The sequence below is a fragment of the Pleurodeles waltl genome, chromosome 1_2, assembly GCF_031143425.1.
Source record: "Pleurodeles waltl isolate 20211129_DDA chromosome 1_2, aPleWal1.hap1.20221129, whole genome shotgun sequence".
Taxonomy (NCBI): domain Eukaryota; kingdom Metazoa; phylum Chordata; class Amphibia; order Caudata; family Salamandridae; genus Pleurodeles; species Pleurodeles waltl.
Window position 1 is genome coordinate 966674332 of NC_090437.1, and position 22452 is coordinate 966696783.

The window sequence follows — 22452 nt, forward strand, 5'->3', positions numbered from 1 at the left end:
CGCAACATCCTCCTTGACTACTTGGACGCAGACCAACTGGCCGAAATATCGGAGGTCTGTCCTGGAAGACATCAGTGGAGAGCACTACACATGTCTTGGCTGGACCGACTTAACACAGACCTCCCAAACCTCCTCTACTTATTCCAATTCCTGCCTACCCCCAATTCCAAGGACGACATAGCTCGCCTTCAACGAGATGTACGTACTTTCAAATGGGGGGCATCCCAGATTCTCTAACAGTTTTTATGCTTCCCAGAGATAGGTTAGGCCTAGCCTACCCCAACTTCCTAGAATACTACTGGGTGGCACATCTTTGCTACATTTCGAATGGGACGCCCGTGGGAGCGAAAAACATTGGTTTTCATATGGACTGAATGGAGATTTGTCGATCTCTCTAGGACCTGGCCTGGATCCCCAAACATGTGAAACCACGAAGTGCCTACATAGCGACCCTCACTAGAATAGTCTAAGACATTTTTGGTAAAACAGCACTAAAGAGGGGCCTCATCAACTTCCATTCCCCTAATACTCCATTTGACCGCAACCCGGTTTTACGTCAGCCCTACAGCCTCACTCATTCCCCAGCTGGGGAGGGTGATTGTCACATTCCTCGCGACTTCACTGAGTGAGAAAGCATTAAGTCATTTGAGCAATGCAAAATAGCTTCCACATACAAGATTCAAACCCCCTATAATACTATCAGCGGCGCCACTGGGCACTCCACCCCTTTAACATACAAGGGATGATACGACAATACACCACTATTTAGGGCTTTTGATGGGACACATGGCCTGATATTGCGCACCTATCAGGTGCTACAACATTCCACGCAAGTACGATTACACCCATATCAAATAGCAATCAGACACCACCGAGGGAATCTCCCAGAAACAGTAGGATATGCTGTGGTGTGACAAAGCCAAGATTCATAGAAACATATCTCAATATGAGACAGCCTACAAACTAATGACACATTGGTGCTGCACCCAGACACCCTTTTTGCACATGTGAGAGTCTCAAGGCGCTGAGGGGGTGGGGGGTATCTACTGCTGCTCCAACAGCCATGTCTTGAGATGCCTCCTGAAGGTAAGGAGGTCCTTGGTCTGACGCAGGTGGGTGGGAAGAGTGTTCCACGTCTTGGCGGCAATGTGCGAGAACGATCTGGCACCAGTGGTTGTTATGCGGATGCATGGGGCGGTAGCGAGGGCAAGGTTGGCGGAGCGAAGCTGTCGGGTGGGGGTGCAGAAGGAGAGCAGTCTGTTGAGGTATTCTGGTCCGGTGTTGCGCAGTGCCTTGTGAGCGTGGGTGAGGAGTTTGAACGTGATTCTCTTGTTGACAGGGAGCCAATGTAGATCTCTCAGGTGGGCTGTGATGTGGCAGTGGATGTCCAGGATGAGGCGTGCGGAGGTGTTCAGGATGTGTTGCAGTATTTTCTGGAGTTTGGCCGTGGTTCCTGCTTAGAGAGTATTTCCGTAGTCCAGTTTGCTGCTTCCAAGGGCTTGGTTGACTGTTCTTCTGGTTACAGTGGGGATCCATTTGTAGATCTTCCGAAGCATGCAGAGGGTGTTGAAGCAGGAGGAGGAGAAGGTGCTGTTGACTTGCTAGGTCATAGATAGTGAAGAGTCCAGGATGAATCCCAGGTTGCATGCATGGTCGGTGGGTGTTGGTGTGGTTCCCAGTGTGGCAGGCCAACAGGAGTCGTCCCATGCAGAGGGGATGGAGCTGAAGATGAGGACCTCAGGCTTGTCGGAATTCAGTTTCAGGCAGCTGTTCTCCACCCATTCAGCGATGGCCTTCATTCCTTCGTGAAAGTTGGTCTTGGCGGTGTCCTTTGTGGGGGAGAGAATCAGCTGGGTGTCATCAGCGTGTAAGATATTGTTGAGGTTGTGAGATCAGGCGATATTAGGTAGCAGAGCCATGTAGACGTTGAAGAGGGTCAGGCTGAGGGACGAACCCTGGGGTACGCCGCAGATGATTTTGGTGGCTTCAGAGCGGACTGGAGGGAGGCGGACTCTCAGAGTTCTGCCGGTGAGAAAGAAGGTGATCCAGTCCAGGGCTCTGTCGCTGATTCCTGCGCTGTGGAGGCTTGTGCGTAGGGTGTGGTGGCAGACTGTGTCAAACGCAGCTGAGAGGTCCAGGAGGATGAGGGCTGCGGCTTTGCCGTTGTCCAGTACGGTTCAGATGTCAGTGGTAGCGATTAAGGCGGTTTCAGTGCTGTGGCTGCTGTGGAATCTGGATTGGGATGGGTCCAGAGTGTTGTTCTCCTTGAGGAAACGGGTCAGTTGTTTGTTGACAATCTTCTCTATGACTTTTACCGGGAAGGGGAGCGGGGAGATGGGCCGGAAGTTCTTGAGATCCGCCTTGGGTTTCTTGAAGATGGTGGCGGACTCGAAGGAACTGTTGATGACCTTCAGGAGTTGGGGTGTGATGACAGAGCTTGCTTTGTTGGAGATGTGGTGAGGGCAGGGGTCGGATGGTGAGCCGGCGTGGATAGTGTTCATGATTTCGATGGCGTCGTTGATGTGGGTCCATGAGACCAGGGGCTGGCGAGTCTGTGGTGTCAGTGGTTGACTGGGGAGTCAGAGTCCTGAAGCTGGCATGGATGTCTGCGATCTTGCGGTAGAAGAAGGTGGCTAGGGAGACTCAGAGGTCTTGTGATGGCAGGATGTCGACGTTGGAGAGCTCCTTCACGATGTTGAAGAGCTCCTTGCGGCTGTGAGCGTTGTCGATGCGTTCTTTGAAGTTGGTTCTCTTGGCGGTTCGGATGAGTGGTGGTGTCTGCGGACGGTGTTCTTGAAGGCTGTGTGGTTGTCCAGTGTCTGATCTTGGCACCACTTCTTTTTGAGTCTTCGGCATGTTTGCTTAGATTCTCGGAGGGCGGTGGTTGGCGGTGAACCAAAAGGCTGTTCTATTGGTGCGTCTGTTGGAAGGATTTTTGATCGGGCGAGTGTTGACGCAGTTGTCGATCCGTTGCTGGAGGTTGCGGGCTGCTGTGTCAGTGTTGGTGGTGTCGATATGTGGATTCCGGGAGAGGGTGGTGATCAGCTGGTATTCAGTGACCTTGTTCCATCTGCGGTGGGGAATCCGTTGCGGGTGATGGTGTGTTGTGGGTTTCTCGAAGGAGGAGTGAATGCAACAGTGGTCGGTCCAGTTGAGTCTGTGGTGTGGCTGAAGGAGACCGGTTTGCTGGCAGAGAAAATAGGGTCGAGCGTGTGTCCTGCGGAGTGGGTGGGTGAGAGTCGTGATGAGCTGTTTGAGTCAGAGGTTGGAGAGGTTGTCGAGTGGTAGAGTTGTTGTCGTTGGTGTTCTCGAGGTGGAAGTTCAAGTCCCCAAGGAGTATGTAGTCTGTGGATGAGAGAGCGTGCGTGCTGAGGACATTGGTGATGGAGTCTCTGAACTGCTGTCGGGGGCAAGGGGGTCTTTAAACGAGGGCCTCTCTGAGGGTGGTGTTTGTGTCAGTGTGGATCCGGAAGTGCAGGTGCTCGGCGGTGCCGAGGGTGTCTTCGGTGCTGGTCGTGATCCTGAGGGTATTCTTGTGGACGATGCTGATGCCTCCTCCTGGTTTGTTGGAGCGGTTCCTGCGGGTGATCTTGTAGCCGTCGGGATGGCTATGGTGATGTCAGGCTCTGAGGAGGGGTTCATCCAGGTCTCGGTCAGGAAGGCTACGTCTGGGTAAGCTGAGTCGAGTAGATTCCAAAGTTAGACGATGTGTTTGTGGATGGAGCAGGTGTTGAGTAGGATGCATCTGAGATGGTTGCGTCCTGCCTTGGTGGGCGGGTCACTGGCATGGAGGCTGGTGAAGGTGCAGTTTCGGCAGGAGAAGGGTCAATGGGTGAGCTGCGGGGTAGCTTGATGGCCTACTACCTCAGCACTATGTTGGCACTGCAATACAACGCCTGGTGACTTCCACCCAAGGATTTGTAAAACAGCATTATTTGTGTGTATGGGGGATGGCCCCTTAGGTAAGGGTCACTCCCCTTTGGGGAGCACATATTTTGGCAGTTTCTTCCCCCCTGGGGAGCAGATCGGCCCCATTTGTTTTGAGGCCCATCTGCCCCCCGGGGGGGGGGGGGGGGGGGAAACAACCAGTAGATACCAGGGATTTGAAGAGGAGCATTTTCTTGGTGTTTGGAGAGCGGCCTCTTGGGCAAGGGTTGCTTCACTTTGGGTAGCATGTATTTTGCCCATTTCTTCCCCCCATAGAGGGAGATCATCCTCATTTTTTTAGACCCATCTGCCCCAAGGGGTGCAGAAAACCATTAGACAGCAGGGAAAGTTTCAGAATGTTTGGTGGTGGGGTGTTTGAGGACTGGTGCATAATTTGCATTTGTGATCATAATGTTTTATTTTTCCTTTTCATTATAGTGCAAAGCTTTTGATTCCTTTGCTGTGACTTTGCTTATGATTCTGGTTCTGGTAGACCTGCAGTTTGCGTAGTTGCATGTGTTTGGTAATTTTTGTACTGTTTACTCAAAAATTAGTATCATTGCCATGCAATCAAGTTTTTTTCCAAAATGGGGTAAAAGCAGCAATTTAGCTTATGTTCTATTGTGTGTAAAATTCACGTTGGATTTGTGCCAGATGTATATAGTGTTGTCTTATGTGTAATTTTATTTGGTTTTTCCTTTTTAGTGGGCTATCGTTAGTGCTTGCTGTGTCTGTGCAGAGTAGGCGCTGGTGAGTCCAGCTGTCTCTGGCAAGCGAGTGGTATCAGTTTTTGAGTATATAGGTCTTTGTGATAGAGCCACACTTTATTACTTATTTTACACAGTGTTGGTTGTTGTTGACTTATTTGTCAAGGTGCTTTTATTAGTAAGGATTATGGCTAGCCACAAGCCGACCGCTCAGAAGGTTGTCGGTATCCTTTTTAAATCTTCCTCTGAACTTGATTATGAGACTGACTCTGCATCTGAGCCAGAGAAGGAAGTGCAAGATTCTCGCAGCAAATTTTCTGTTGGAGAAGAATTATTTGATGAGGAAGCCAGTGCGGATGAAGTGCCGATTTTAGAGGAGGACACCGATGTTCCAATAGCACAGCAAGACGCATCTGGATTGCAACCTGGGGCTTCCCATTGGAAGAGCTGAACTCTGAGTTGCCTCAAACATGGTGGAGCTGCTTTGTCTACCTTTTCTGGTGTCGCAGAGAGTAGAATGAATACTGAGAACTTTGTGCCTATATTTTTTTCACTTGTGTATGGATGATGTATTTGAGGGTGAGATTGTTGAGCAGACTAATTTGTATGATGAACAATATTTGAGGGACAACAGTGCCAGAATTAAGACTCCCAAAAATCTTGAAGAGTTGAAGAAATTCTTGGGTTTAACTTTTTTGATGGGCCTGATAAGGAAGGCGTCACTGTCTTCATATTAGTCTTTCAGTCCCTTGATGGCAACAGCCATATTTCCTGCAATCATGAGTCATGGTCAGTATTTGCTCCTGCTTCAGACGCTGCAATTTGTTGATAATGCTTTAGTGTTGCCACAAGGTCACCCCGATTGTGACAGTCATTTTAAGATTCGACCTGTCCTTGATCACTTTGTAGATCGATTTTCAGAGATCTATATTCCAGGGAAAGAAATAGCTGTGGATGAGTCTTTGGTCCTGTTCAAGGACTGTTTGGTTTTTAGGCAGTACATTCCTAGCAAGAGAGCATGTTACAGAATTAAGATGTATATGCTGTCTGACAGTCGTACAGGATATGCCTATATTTTAAGGGTCTACACTGGTAGAGATTCCACTATTGATCCCCCCTCCCCCCCCCGGTTGTCCATCCACTTGTGGAGTTAGAGAGAAAATAGTGTAGGAACTTGGTAGAGGACTTTTTAAATTAGGTCACCTTTTCTACCTAGATAACTTCTACACTGGTGTGCCAAAAAAAAAAAACGTAAGAGGGAACAGTGCAGTCCCTTTCGCAGTGATGAACTGCTAGCTGTGAAATTTTAAGACAAGAGGAATGTCTATATGCTAACCACCATCCATGATGAAACTACTTCACCTGTGACTGTTTGGGGTCAGGCTGCTGAAGTGTGCAGACCTGTGTGCATTGTATACTACAATATGCAGATGGGGGGTGTAGGTAGAGTAGATCAGATTTTGGAACATATACTGCTCTTCCTGAGGTTTACATTTGGAGTATGAAGTTGGCTATCCATCACTTCCACTTATCAACCTTAAAACCTTCTGTTGTGTTCAAGGATTGTTCTCCAGCATCAAAGATGACTTTTGTTCTGTTTCAGGGGTCTGTGATAGGTAGCCTTGTTATAGTGGAACTGGCAAGTGTTCCCAGAGTTCGAGAATGTGGCTAGATTGAAAGATCACCACTTTGATGATCACATTCCTCAAACGGCCACAACCACCATCCCTGTATGAGATATAGAGAATGTATACGAAGAGGCATGTGGAAGCAGAGCTGCATGCACCTCCCCGATTGTCCTTCTAAACCTGGGCTGTGTGCCCCTGCTTGTTTTAGAATGTCCCACACAAAAAAACATTTGAGAGCATCTGTGAACCTTGCCTAGTCTGTATAGTTTTATATTTTTTGTTCAGTTTCAAGGCTGGCATCCGTATGATGTATTTAGTTAGAGCTGTTGTGTTTATAGTCTTGTATTTACTTACAATTGGTTTGAGTTTTGTTAAAAAAAATAAAATAAAAAAAAAGGGATGGCTGTGTGCCTGGATTGGCGGTGTGCTTGGACTGGCGCTTGGCTGGCATTGTGTGTGGGCTGGCAGTGTGTGTGGGCTGGTGCTGGCTGGCACTGTGTGTGAATAGTGACTTGCTTCTAGCCACTACACACACTGCTAGCCAGACGCCAGTCCACACACTCAGTGAGCTGGTGTGATTGATGCTTCAAGCATATGAGCGTATAAAAGTGATGGGCCCTTGAAGGCACTGTCTGTTGATGTGAGTGTTGTAATGTGCTGGGCCTGCGACTGGTGGCATGCATTGTCTGTCAAGTGGTTGGTGCCTTGACACAGCTTTACAGCTCATGAGCTGTGAGTCAATCGTTCAGGTTTTTGACCTTTCAATTATTAATACTGCATTTCATTTTTGTGAAATCTCTTGTTGTTAAAATGTTATATATTAAACCATCACTCACCCTCATGCCAAATCCAACCAGCATGTCTGTGCAAAAATAATGGTGGGTAGCTACAAGACGTATTATTGCACTCCTCCTTTCAGTTGGTAATTCAACTAAAAAAAAAAAAAAAAAAAATGCTCCACTGTAATCAGGTGTCGAAGGGTGGGACCCCAATAATGAAGCATGCCACCAACTAGGTTGGTGGTTGAGGGGTCATTTTAACAAAACCTAAGGGTGTTTATTTCACAATTTGAGTGTTTGGGACATCACAGACGTAAGAGACTTAGTAGCGTGCTTGTTTCTTGTCTAGGGGAAATCTACAAACTCTAGATATGTTCGAAAACTAGACAACCAGGGGAGTACAGGGTGGCATACCTCTCATGGATCCTAACAAGTTTTCTTACCCACAATGCCCTGTAAAACTCAAAACGTGACTAAAATCATACATTTACCTTGTATTTCTGTGCCAGAAACGGAAATAAACCACAAATTTTCTATCACCAAGTGTAGCCTCGGTCCCCCGATGAAAATCTCACTTGTGTGGGGGCCCAAAGCAGAATCAGCCTAAAAACATATAAAAAAACACTGCGCTTATGATCACGCTTTGGTGCTCCCTCAATCTCTACACATTTTGGGTCCTTCCCTGTCGCAGGCTCTTGGCCCACCCATCCAAGTGAGATAGGTTTATCGGAAGACCAAGGGGGAACGCAGAGTGTTAGGAAATTTGTGGCTCGCCTCAGATTCCAGAACTTTCGATCACAGAAATGTGAAGAAAATTTGTTTCTTTTAGACAAATTTGGAGGTTTGCAAGGGATTCTGAGTAATCAAAGGCAGTGAGAGCCACACAAGTCACCCCATGCTGGATCCCCCTGGGTGTCTAGTTTTAAAAAATTTACAAGTTTACTAGGTTTCCCAAGTGCCGGCTGAGCGAGAGCCCAAAATCCACAGCTAGAAAAATTGCACAGAAAAAAAATAATAATAATTTTAGTGGAAAAAAGTGATGTGTCCACGTTGCGTTTTGGGGTGTTTCCTGTCGCAGGCACTAGGCCTTCCCACACAAGTGAGGTACCATTTTTATTGGGAGACTTGGAGGGGGAAAACACAAAATAGCAGAACAGGTGTTATTACCAATGGTCTTTCTCTGCACTTGCGCCTTCCAAACGTAAGACAGTGTGTAAGAAAGAAGTCATTTTGAGAAATGTCCTGTAATTCACATGATAATATGGGTACCTCGCAATTCAGAGATGTGCAAATAACCACTGCTTCTAAACTCCATATCTTGCGCCCAATTTTGGAAATACATAGGCCTGTTGATATCTTACTTTTCACTCTTGATATTTTACCAAATGAATTGCTGTATATCTGGTACACAATGAAAACAATTGCAGCTCAGTTACTGGCTCTGGGTAGCTTAGACAGCCTACAAGCCCTATATATCCCTGTAACTAGAGGGTCCAAGCAGACAGAACAGTATTTTGCTTTTGAAAATCTGCCATACTTAGAAAAAGTTACAGATGAAAACTTAGACACAAATGACTTTTTTCGAACTCAATTTCAAAAATTTTCTATTTAAAGTGTTACTTTCGATAGAAAAACCTTGAAGGATCTATATAAACGACCCCTTGCTGAATTCAGAATGTTGTCTACTGTTCAGAAAAGTATATCTTCCCGGGATCCACCATTGGTTTCACACCCATTTCTGTCACTAACTGGAAGGAGGTTGAAAGCACACAAAAATAGAAAAAATGGGGTATGTCCCAGTAAATGGCAAAACTGTGTTGAAAAATGTGACTTCTGATTCTAGTCTACATGTTCCTGAAAGCCGAGAATATTGTGATTTTGGCACTGCAAACCCTGTTGATGCCATTTGTAGGGGGATTAAAAAAAAACTGCTGCTTTCTTCTGCAGCACTTTGAATTTTTTTCCCCAAAAAACAACACTTAGCTGTATGTTTGCTAATTTCTTGGTCTCCACCTGAGAAATCCATAAACCCTGGCTACCTTTAGAATCCCCCAAATGTCTGAAAAAAGGACACAACTGTGGATACAAAATTATGAGGACCTAAGAGTGAACTACTCCAAATAGACCCCCCCCCCCCACCCCAAAAAAAAAAAAACTTAGCAAATAGAGGCTTAGCAGCGAAGGGGTTTAAGTTGAAAAATACATTTCCTCACATATCCTTTATTGGCTACATAGCTTTCAGTGGTGATACTGTCAACTTCTTAGTCTGCGGAATGGTCATCATCGACCGTGTCTGACAGAATGCTCGATGTTGACTGTATCTTCTTCGTCAACAAGATTTCCTTCAAATACTTTTTTTTTTTACTACAAGTGAATCTCTGTAGCGCTGAGACACTGGATTGTCGGTAGAGGAGGTGGCTGCAAGTGCTGTACCAAAGAAATCATGCTCAGGAAACCGTACAAGTCTCCTCTTGGGCGTTGCCTTCATGGATGAGCTTGGAGGGGCACTTCTCATAGAATCTTCCTCTGATGAGGGGGCATCTCTTTTAGAAGGAGTAAAATTCTCTTTACTCATAAAAAATAAAGCCAGCCTCTTTTCTCTGTCCTTACGAGTCTTAGTTGAGAAAGAAATGCAAATCTTAAATTCTGCTGAATTATGTTTAGGATAAAGGGAATAAATACAGAGTGGGTCATCAGTGTAAACTGTCTTGCTGCCTCCAAACAGTAAAAACACTTGGTGTGGCTCCATGACGGACATCGCCCAATGACAGGATCCACAGGGCTTGAAACCTCTCTTCCTAGCAAACATCACTCGACGCACCAAGAGAAAATTCTAAATATTTTTTTTTTTTAAACAGTCAGAAATTGACTGAGAGGTAGCGGTCTTCGGATTGGCGGTGGCTGGTGAGGAAAGAAAAGAAATGACATGGGGGCGCCTGGGTAACGCATATATAGGGCTTTGACGTCAGTTCTGATGCAGATGATACCGATGCAGAGCCGATAGACTGCACCCTCTGGTGCGTAAGGGTACTGCTCAAGAGCTATCAGGCCGAACAGAGGTTTCTGGTTTTTAAAATATCAGACCTATTCAGGATATTTTCTAGCATACCTGCAATCTTCTCCCAAACATCAAAATGTGATAAGAGCCAGGTCAAAAATCTGTGCCTGGGCCATCACGCCTGGGACAATTGGCCATTACAGTGGGATATATCCTGGACAACTGTTTGGGAGTGAGGTATGGTGTAAGTAGAAAATTATATTGGCCTTTACCAACTTCCTGTTCTGCCCCAGTCAAATCCAGCCTTACAGCCACCACTTACCCCGCAAATCCAATATATCTGTCTTGAAATCCTAAGGTCACAGTCTTCCTTCCGGTCCTTTCCATGAGTGGCATTTGTAAACAGTTCCACTGATGCTTCCCCAGAGTAAATAGATTAATTTAACCAGACCAGCAACAAGTCTAGAACTGACCAGCGAGAATTCCATATTCATGTGCGAAGACCCAGATGACTAAGTTCCAGAGTAGTAGAAGTCCTTCACTTTTAGAACCCATAGGGGTCCCCATGCTGCCATCCCAATCATCTTCAGACTAAATAGCACAGAGTGGAATTCCCTGGGCCTCTAAAGACGTCCTCTTCAAACTGAAGGAAGCCTAACCATTTTCAGCAGTTGTGGCAGGGTCCTCCTTGCCACCAGGGGTAAGAGCATGCCCTGTACTTCATCCAAAAGATAGAGTAGCAGTTACACATTTCACCTTGATGGGACACTCTTCTGCAAACCACTGGGTGGTCCACTGCAAATGTGCTCCAAATAGTAAATCTCATAATCTGGTACCCTAAACCAGTGCTTAATTTGTAAATAAAAAGGTGCCAGTGCCCAAAGCCCTCCTCAAACATGCGGCTGCTGCAATTAAATGTGTGAACACGGAATAGTCAGGCTGCGTAATCCTGAAGCCATATTGGGCCTCTTCAATCCATATAAAGTCACTCCCTGCCCCTTCAGCTCACATTTGCAGCTTTCTACTTTCACTCTCTGTGATGCTTTTTCATTTTTTCACTTCATCCGTCTTTCCCATATGTGTCTTCTGCTTGCAGCAAAAGCTTGAGGCAGAAGAATAAGCCCCGGCCCTCAAAAATAAGTACAGGTGCTCAGCAAAAACAAGCACAAATTAAGCACTGCCCTAAACCCACCCTCAGTAGTAAGAAGCAGAAGCATGTGGAGCGCTACCCTTGTTTGTCAATTTGCCTGATTAGTGAAAGCAAAATAGCACCCTAATTCCTCGATACCCTATTAGGTAGTATCACAAGTAACTTGTTAAAATAACAGTGCAGCCTTGGTAGGACTACAATTTTCGGCCTGAACAGGAATACAGAGGGCCAAACTCACCAAAACTTCAGTAACCCCACCAGGTCAGGGTCGACCACCATGCGGTAAGTAGTTTGTATTTGGCAAAATGGAGTGTTCCATAGCCACTTAAGGAGATGCCCCTAGCCTGTCCTTATCTTTAACTGGCATCACCATTGCCAGAAGACAAATTAAGGTGGACATCCACCGCCCTGTCACATTCCTCTTTCCACACTGAAAGTCCAGTATGTTACCGTTAAGCACACTATCAGTTGGCTTGGCAAAGAACATCAGGGCATAGTTCAAGATAGCTTCATGGATTAACATTTCCTAAGTACTATAAAGACATATTTACAAATAATCACACCTTTTCAAAGTCAGCTGCAAGCACTACAGGGTTACAGGCTGTCACGGGTGTCCGTCCAACACATCAAAAAGGTGTCTTACAATTGGGAAGTCCTGCAGTCAGGATAAGAATTCAAACTGTTCACGATTCATTATTGGTGGCAATGAACTAAGAACACGAGTCTGTATCACCGAAGGCATTGATTGCCTTACCAAAGGTATTCGGTTTTATAATTTCCTTTATCTGCAGCACAGAAAGAAGTACCACACAAAGCTCTCCTTGTCACTGCAACAGCCATTCTACACGACCGACCACCTCAAAGAACTTTTTAATAATCTTTAAAAACAATGTATTAATCTGTCATACACTTAAAAGTATGGAAGTATTTGTATCATTGTAAGTCTAAAGGGCACTAAGTGGAATGAAAATGTTCAGACTAGATTAGTGATGTGTTCTCCACCACTCCAGCTCCTACTGCCCACAAACGTGCCTCGCATGTCAGTACCACACAATTCAAATAAAGAGAATGCAAGTTTCCCCTGCTATCATGAGTTGAAATTACAGTCCTTTTAATGATACAGAGAAATTATAGAGGCTTATTCTTCATTTCTGTCTCAATGAGAAGTACACCGGTACCTGCCTCTGTTCCTCCAACACCTTGGAAAAGGTTAATATTTATAGGGAATCAGACAAAGGTCACAAAAAAGGGATGACTACCAAGGTGAAAACTGTAAAACAGGAGTGGCGTTTGGCAAAGATCTTAGAGGTGATAGAGGTGGCCAAGGCATCAGGCTCCCAAGTGGAATCAGATGTCTTGAACTTGTGAATGCAGCATGCCTTACACATTTTGGGCAATACTAATAGCTCACTATTGCATCCAGGTGCCGCCAATAAAATGGACTACAAGTGGACCATAACTTGAGGCAGGTTTGGGAAATGGTATGGCCACATCCGTGGTAGACCTAGTGGCACAAGGCTTGCTCTTCAGCGAGCCTTTCACCAAGATACTGCAAAAACATGTCAGCACCTTTATAGTGCTTGTTTAGTTCAATCTTCCATACAGAAAGTATTCTCCACTATGGTTTTTATGGTGCTGGGCAAAGCAGGGTAACCTCATCCAGATATGCTGAGTTTCATGGTTCTCAGACAGCTTAATTTCTGTGTGCCTGAAACCAGTGTCAGGAACAGAAGAGATTTAATACCTTCTTCACGTTCCAGAGCAGAGGCATATTCCAAAGAGGTTTCACCAAGGCAGTGTCATTGCCAGGTATGCCATTCCCTTATTTCCAGTGGAAGGGTAAAGTGGAGGCAGAGTAGGTTCCTCCACAACTGCTGGATAATGATGTGACATTTGGGTCATGTAGGCAACAAATCACTTTTAAATAGAGTTCTTCAGAACTTCTGTTCAGGATGCCATACCAAGGCCCATCTTTTTTCTCCCTTATAAAAGAAAGCACTGCTGCCAAGATGTAGAGGAGTTAAAAGAGAGGGGGTCAGAGAGGGTGTTCCTCCTTGGAGAGCTATAACAAAGGGCAATTATATGGTGCAGACAAACCTCAACGACGCCTATACACCAGTGCACATCTCATCTGCCCCCTGCAGCAACACTTTGATCAATTTATTTGGCAGGGTCAGCACTGGAGATTGTCTTGCTGCTATTTGCCCTGTCCTCAGCCCCAAGATACTTACCAAACTACAGCAACCTGTCAAAATTAAATCCCACACATGTTGAATAGCCCCCAAAATATACAAATCTACCAGCAATGGTGATAAGCAATATAAACTGTATGGTGCACAATGAAAAGTATCTGCCGCAGAACAGCTACCATGAGCTAGTGCTTTTAAAATGTGAAATTTTAATCAAAGACTATTTCGAAATCCTAAATGGTCTTCAACAACATGGTCTAATGGTCTCACTCGATTGACCCATAAGAACACCAAAGACTTATCCATACTAGCACCTCAGCGCTGCAAAAAAAAAAAAAAAAAAAAAAAAAAAAAAAAAGAACAGTTTCAAGGCTGTAGGCGGACCGCATTTTCAACAGCAGCCACAATAAACAACTACTTCATTTCAACAAAAGGAGCTATTTTATAGAGTAGGCTGTTTCATACCCAATCTAAAACAGATATCTGCATTTTGAGGTTACATCAAATAACAAATTATTCAGGGTCATCGCTGGAAGACTTTACTCTCAGTGCAGCATACATACATTATTTACGGTTTTTCATATAATTCGGAACTTTCCTCAGGGAGCAGCACACCACGTTTCTGAGAACTTTCGTTATTGTAGCAGAAGAATTACAAAGATAAGATGCTATGCAGAGGACAGGATTGCATGCAGGATCCTGCTTCACGTGGGTTTAAAAAACGTGGATGTTAAGTAGGGAGTGAATGTAAATTGGACAGATCAAAACTATACATTACACACACATTTAGATAGTTTGCACTGATTTACAATTTCGGGCAGAAGGAGATGAAATGGTTTGGCCATAATCATACAATGTTTGGTTAAGTGCAAAAGTTCGTATTAGAACACAAATCTTTGGATTGTAAGGTCAGTCAATTAGCCACTAGATCAAATCAACTGTGAAAAAGAATAATATTGTGTAAACTTCTGCTCACCTCTCGAGCAGCCAAAACAATTGTTGTAAGCTGTGAACGGTCGCCCCATTCTGCTAAAAACGTTAAAGTAAAGGCTTGAAGAAATATTGGAGGGATAAAACGTTGCCACTTTCTCTTTCCAGAACTTGTGCTGCTACCCATTTCGACATCTCCGGGCCCATTAAGCAATTTTGATCTCTGGTACTGAAGATAAAAGAAGGAGGAACATAAAACACGTTTTTGGACCGCACACAAAAAAGTGATCAAATCAACATAATAGTTGCAAACCAAACAAACATAAAATGGAAAATTTGTTTTCCCTGCACTTCACTATGGGCATCATATTTAAATCACATTCTTATTTAATATGTGTTGAAAATGTTTTTATTTTTAAAAATTCACATGGTGTAGCCGCTCAGTTTGTACACAAATAGTAATCATTAGCTAACAAGTTAAACGTTCAGACGTGCACTAATAGTATAACCTTGGCAGCCCTGCGCATCCTGTGCTACAATTTGACACTACCATGCCCGCCACTTACTCACCTCTATCTCACAGTCCTCAGCCTATACATGGCTAAAGCCGTAGCTCCATAGCAAGGAGTAAATAACGCTTACAGCAAATCATAAACGGCAGCACGGAAGCTCTAGAGCAGCAGGATATAGAAGAATGTTGGGAACAGGAGACTTCTGAATTTAAACGTTATCTCCTGAGCTTATTGCTACCTGTAGATTTCACTTTTCATTGGGAACTAATTGTTTTATGCCTGTTCCTGTTCAGCGCTGGTGTATTTGAGCATGCCCTAGCATTAAGGGTGGCCAAACAGCTGTGTCGAGTTTGATTTCAAACTTGGTTCTAACCTACAGGGTGCTTTCTATATAAAACAAGCAATGACACAGCCAATAGGTCTGGTTTGCCCTTTAATCCTGTCTAGAATATTAAAAACCCTGCAGCACTAAAACAATAAAAACATGTTTTCAGCACACATCGCATCTATGAGGTAAAGAATTTAATGTACAATGATAGTTAATTACTTTAATATGTTAAGTAACCGCTCATGCAATGCAAGCACCTTGTTGGAGGAATGATTCAATAAACAGCCTATAACATAAGGAGAAAGAGCTGTCCCAGTTTATATTTTAAAGAACGGAGAATGATAGGTATTGCAGACAGAAAGTTTAAGTTGCAGGAGAACCCTGCACAAGATCAACAAAAAGACTTCAAAAGTTCTCTCTAACGAAATTAAAATTCAAGAAGACAGTTTTCAAGTCTGAAAGGAATATGATCACAAAGGTTCTTTGGTAAAGAGAATTTTCCCTTTTCCCTTCAAATGCTTATTTTTAGATTTCTGCTCAAACCAACACGTTTTGCAACATTAGTAATATATTGTTGCTCCACCAGTGCTTGAATCGATATTATAATAACATGGTACAATATTAATGAGAAGCGATGATAAACCACAAACAAGGTTATACAGACAAGTCAAAAAGGAAAAAAAGAACAAAAATGTATAAACTTGCAACAAATAATTCATCCAAAAATCAGCTGAATTTATTTAAATCAAAATGAGTATGAGAACATTGAACAATAAAGTGGCCAAGAGAATCTGTGACTATTTGAATAAATAAAAGCAAAGTCGCAAAGGAGACCGTGAAGATAACTTTTTACCAAAAAAGTAGCAAGCAGGCTCCATGAACGTGCAAACCAAAGAGATAATCAGTGATGAAAAACATTACACAATCCTTTGTAGATTTGTCCCATGAATTGTAAGGAAAGGCACATCCCCATGCCTAGTGAAAACATTTTTTTGGAACATTAGCCAAGTCGCTATGGAATGTGCCAAGAGAATCCAAAACGTTTTTCATTTAAAATGATGTGAGATTTGACTGAATTCCCACCTCAATTCTAATTAAAGTGAAAATCCATTTTGTTTTGGCTTCTTGCTTCAATTTTAGCAATTAAAATCTGAAAACAAGATTTTCAGTAGTAAAAATTCACTTTGTGGAACCTCAATATTATGAGAAGTTTTATGCGAGCATCATACAGCTTACCTATTTGAACCTTTTCTTTACTATACTGTTGTTGCATATGAGTTCTCTAGGCAATTATTTCCAATTACATCAAGAATATCCTGTATGAATAATATTGTATTTATTTTTAAACAAGGTTTCCAAGTTCCTATAAACAGTAATTTGTGCAAGTACCAGCATGCCCGTTTTTGATTAAATCGTGACTAATTCATGTTGAAAGGTAAGAAAGATATCCTTGCTGAATAAGAGAACTAATTTCAAAGAAAGATTTTTACCCTTAATCTGTTAAAAAAAAAATACTCACCAATGAGAAGAAGATTATAACAGCTACTGATATCAGTAAAGTGGTTTGAGAAGCGGCAGAAGAGGAGATGCAGTTACAACTATCCTGTTACTGCTTAGCTTTTTAAAACCAGCTCCATGTTTCACGGTGTGCCCCTGTGGAGATGGTGTGCAGCACAATGGCCTTGCATTTGGTGGGGCCTCTAAGGCTGCAGTTTACATTTGATATTATGTGTACCACCGTTTAAAGTTCAATCTCACTGCTCATTAAATTGTACATTGTAATTGTCATAATATTGACACGCATTACTAATGTTGCAAAACAAGTGTTGCCTTAACAAGCATTTGCAATGCAATGGGTCTCGCATTTGCTGAAGTTAGAGCTATTAGCATAAAAAAAAAAAACGCAGCGCGATCACACTATGTAAAATGCAGCGTGATCGCGCAGTGTGGAAAATAAACAGATAAAGTAGTCCAGACACCATGCTGAAAACATCGAGCCTCGTATGTTTTTAGTAGTTTACTGGTGCTGTGTAGGTGGGCTAAACACCGGAAAAGGCATCACAAGTGCATCCTTTCACAAATGAAAGCATGCAGGTTTTAAAAGGCAGGCCCACAAACCAATGTAAGTGACTGACGTGACATGGGCGTGGTTGGAAGCCAAAAGAGAGATTATAGAATGGGACGGATCGCTTTGCGCTCGCCCATAAAAAGTGTAGGCATTTGAAGGATAAAAAAAAAAAAAAAAAAAAAAAGAAGAACAATTCATTTTACAAAAGAACCTTTGTGATCAGTATTACTTTCGGACTTTGAAACATGTCATCTTGAAGACAGTCTCTTCTTCCTTCTTTAGAGGCTCCTTACATTTCGAGAGGAGACCTGTAATTAGCCACCGGCCTCCTAATTAATCACAGATAGTTTGACATCTCATTAAAAAAACTTTACTGTTTTAAAAGTACACAATCGCAGGTTAAATGTTTGGGTACAACCAGACTGCTTCTGTTTTGCAGCTTTCTAGAATAAAGACGTGATCCATGACTTCCTCTTCAGCAAGCTTTAAACTGCTGATGCCAGAATGTGTAGGTGTTGCACTGCCCTACTGAACAACCATCCATGTTTTCCATTCACATTAGAATACTCATCAGCAATCAAGAATAACTACTTAATCAAATTGTTATTTTTTCTGGTCATTAAGGAACAGCTGTGCAGACTCCTGATCAGAAAGGCCCAACTAGATGGGTCCAACCAGAAATTAATTCAGATTATCCTTCTTTACCTAGTTCTTATCTACAAGGCTAGCCATCATGATAACATAAAACTGTTTTTGTCTCATTTCTCATGCCTGACGTAACAACTACTCCTTGACTGAATACTTCTCAGAAGTACAATTTCCAAGTTCGGGTGACCACTACCTGAACTAAGTCTAGTCCCATCTCATTTATTCAGAAAATAAATATTTTGAAATAAAGAGCTCAGTTGCACACAGGACTGCCAGACTAGTCTCAGTGTATCTGCAAACAGTTAAAACAAAGGTGCCTAAGGGTCTATGTTAAAGAGAAGGCGAGCTACAGTTATGGCTGCTATCACATCAGAGAAACCATGTGGCAGTAAAGACATCCCAAACATTCATCCTCAAATGTTCAGGGACTCCTAAAAGCTTGGAGAATCTTGCTGAACAACGGCAAATGAATCAACTGGAGATCCATTACACAAGAACTATCTTATAAAGGAAGACCAGATCTCTGAAATAAAAGATGCCGTTTACGGAGTTGATCAGAAGTAAGGCTGCACACCGGAAACAGTATTACTCAGTATTTACCAAATCTGCACACCAAGTGACTTACTTCTTCATCTTTTCTTTTTATTTCTGCTTGCACTTCTTCAAGCTCTTCTTGACCTTCATCAGGGCTCATTTTTAAACCTTCTCGAAGCATCCTTAGCCCAAAAATAGCAAACAGCGCTGTGGACACATAGTATGTGTATACTCTGGGAATAACTGTAGTTGCATAACCAAACAAAACTGAAAAATAGTAAAAAAATAAAATTAAAAAATAAAAAAAAGGTTAATTTTCTTTGATAAAGTATAATTAGAAATCAATCCAACAGAACTAGTAATGTTTGAGCATATGTTTGAAAATGAATCAAATACACGGTTTGCCCTGTGCTAGTGCATTTATCTCGCTTGTGGGACACTATTGTTTAGGAAAAGGCCTTGGAGCCACCTGTTGCTCATTTGTCTGCTTCAGCGTCACTCTTCTTTGCAGCTTTCTTAATTGGGCAGAGTAGCTGGAACATCACTTCTGATGCTTGTTGTGGAGGAGGGACCAAGCACAGATTAATTCAACTTAATCAGTGCCTGTCCACTGCTTCAGACGTGACTCAGGTACTATTTCTTCCCTTTCCATTCCCTCTGCTTGCTGTTCCCTCCATAGCCCTTTTAAAAAAAAAAAAAGTTATTCTAGCCTGTCTCTGAGGTTGCTTTCACAGCATTTACTCATAATAGATAGAGGAAAAACACTGCACTGAAACAAAGGAAGCCGTCAGAGTTGCAAAATAGATTTGGTTAAACAGTGTTCTGTATTAGGCGTGTATTTATTTTGTATTGCTGTATATTTAAACAAAACACTGCTACCTATCGAACAATTTTGCTTTGCAATTGAGTATCATAAAATCTTGTACGGCACTCCTCAATGTAGTTCCAGATATCTACAGAGGATGCTCCTCAAATCACTGAGTTAATGGTGCTAGTATACCACTGCAATTCACAAACGAAGTCAGCACTGCAGGTAGGCTGAAGTTTTAGGGAAGCATAAATATTCTCAAACGATAGTAGTGTTGCTTGTGTTATTGTCGGGTACCTTTGTGCCTGAAGCTTCAGCACTGTGAGCTGTGAAATACAAATTTCATCTAAGAGGTACGAATGGCTGTCATTAGTCTGAAATCCAGACCATTGGGACAGTAAAGTACCCTCATTTGTTGAGAAACTTCACTAGAGCAGTGGTACATTTTGTTTTAGTAGCCATCACTTGCTTCCTAAAGAATCTAACATGTTGTTTCTCAAAACTATCAGATAGTTATGCATTTGAATGTGCTTTACACTTGTGTTTTACACTTGTTAATATCCAACTGGTAATATATAACTAACATTCACTTGACTGTGCCAAAAGCACTTTTGTGCAGTTTTAGCAGTGCAAATCTGACTATGTTATGTGATTGCGATTTGTACGGAAACACAGGATTTTTCAGCTGAGAAATTCAAACCCGGTTATCCAGGTTCCAAACTCAACAGCCCTGACATTAGGCCACATCTCCTCCCACATGTTCATACATTTTTAAAACGTGAATATGAAATCAAAGCACAAATGTACATGCTGTTCTCCATATGTTTCCGAAACACTACGAAAACAAGGTATTCTATTAAATAAAGAAAAAGTTTCTACTGTTAACACAATGCTAATGCAGAGTTGCAGTTTTCGATTTTGTAGGTTATACGTTCATAATAACGTATTTCCTTTCTCAATGCCTCATAACAACTTGATACAATTACAGACTAAAAACCTATTGGCTTTGCCAATGCTTGTTTAAGACTGTAATCCTCAAAAATAGCACAGTCGCAGGCATTTGCATATTAGCACAATGGGTTTGTAAACTACAAAGTGAACAATGAAATACTTTATTTTGTGGAATCTGAGCTCCTAATGTGCGTAGTCTTTCAATTCACGATTTGTAATAATTTTCATCTATAGCCATAAAGTACAGTGAAAAAAACAGCCAGTTACCCATGCTCTTTGTGATATGACTAGCTATACTGAAACAGGAACAAAAAGGTGCAGGAGAAGAAAAAAAAAAAAATCTTAAAAGGCCTATTCAGTGAGGATAAGAGTTTTTTTCGCCCAGTCCCGCATGACCCAATCACCAACAATAAGCATTGTGGAACGTCGATTCTCGGATGTGTGCTTAGGTTTTGAGACATAGTGTGACATCATTTCCAGACGTCCCTTTAAAAAAAAAAAAAAAAAAAAAAACACACACACACACATTAACAAAGCCAAATTCTCTCTGCCAAAGCTTGGGGGGGGGTGTTGAATCAAGATGGCCATCTCCAGTGTGATGAAATACGTATGCATTTGTAAGCACACATGCAGATGGCCATCTTAAAGCGTACATTAAAAACATTAATGCGTGCGTAAGCGATATATATATATCCACAAACTCCTTTCAATTCCAAGCACCAATGCTTATTTAGAAAATCTTTATTTCGCCGAGTATAACCAAAGTTGTTCAATCCCCGCGGGATCTTTATCACGGTTTCAGTTTGAACAATCCCACTTCCTCGTAAACAGAAAAACATCCACGAAAACTGTAAAACGACCACACCAATATAGACATTCATTGTTTTGTGGTGGCCCTCTTAAGCAAGTCTTCACCAAGAGAATATTACATTCCCACCGTGAAAGTGACATCGAAAAACATGCTTACATATATAAAACAAATGTAAATAAATTTAAATAATCAAACACAGATAACTAATAACCATAAAAACCCATTGCTTGGCTCATAATTCGAGACTTGATAAGCAGTAGGTAAATACTCTTTCATATTAAACACTATCATGCCCTAGTGGGCTTTTTCAGCTGGGTAAACCTTTCCTATCTAACTTAAGTTTTATTTTCTTCACAAATCTTGCCTACTTCTCCACCTTCTCCTATCTTTCTGTCTATTTACCTCTCTTTTTTTTTATTTTATTTTTTTAGAATTTTCTATCTATTCTCACGATTAAATTTGCTGGTAGGATAGTCAGCAGGCCTTGTGATATACTTCATTTCTAATAGGTTATTATGACACACAAGCCTTATTCTTCAGATCCATTTTTCTGATTTTCTGAACTGCATCCAATACAAAACCTGCAGAAATTGGCCTATTTCTAGATATTTCTGGCATTGTATTTCCAGCCCAATTACTACATATCTAATGAACATTTCTTAATAATAATATGTGGAAACAAACACATTCCCTTATGTGGAATGCACAGAGATAGCATAAGAATGCATGTGCAGCAAATACAACAAGCCCCGTAGTATTGAAACACCACAAAGGTATACTTATATACTGTGCCGTTCATAAATTCTCGAGAGGGATCAATGTCAATGGATGAATGTAGCACCATTTAGTAACAGGGTGAGGCCAGTAGCAAAGAGCAAAGTACTCGAGGGGGTCGAGGGTAATCTACAACAACAACAGGGAGAAGTGAATGTGGAGCAAGAAAAACATGGTAAGCTCAAAATGCGGAGTGCGATCTAAAAAAACATGCAATCGCCATGGACGGGCCCTACCCGATTTTCACATCAATAAAAAGCCCAAGCCGATGGGCAGCAGTAGGGAAGTAGCAAACACCCCATGACGGATACAAAATTGCTTTTAAAATATCCAATAAATAGAAATATTCCTAGCTATCTATATAGCATCTGGATTGTCTTTAACGTTGTTTTATGCTAAAATTGCTCACACACTGCATTGACTTGGCAACGGAGTATGGAAAAATATTTTTGCCAGAGCCCAATATCAGAATCTCAGCCATTTGTTTTGGTATGGGAGTTAAGTGGAAGTTTCTTGCAGCAAAACAGAGGCCAAGCAGTGGCGGAGAGGCAGAGGTAAGGTCAGATCCTCAGAAAGCAAGAGCTCAAGTCGATTATTTAAAGAGGGGTATATTAGACCCTCCCTCCAACTATGAGGAGATCTCTACTTTGGGGAAGGCAGATGTGGTCTCATTGTAGGAGGTGGAGTAGCCTACAGTACCAAACCTGTTG

General features: G+C 42.4%; 1 protein-coding gene across 2 annotated transcripts in view; it reads right to left on the bottom strand.

The window, feature by feature from the left end:
• TMEM165 (transmembrane protein 165) overlaps positions 1–22452 on the bottom strand; it is a 157925-nt gene that overhangs the window by 51163 nt on the left and 84310 nt on the right. For both annotated transcript variants that reach the window (XM_069201112.1, XM_069201107.1), the window contains exons 3-4: positions 18490–18665; positions 14355–14537 (exon numbers count right to left, since the gene is read on the bottom strand). In XM_069201112.1, the coding sequence (XP_069057213.1) occupies positions 14355–14537; positions 18490–18665 (359 nt within the window). The remainder of the gene's footprint in view (positions 1–14354; positions 14538–18489; positions 18666–22452) is intronic.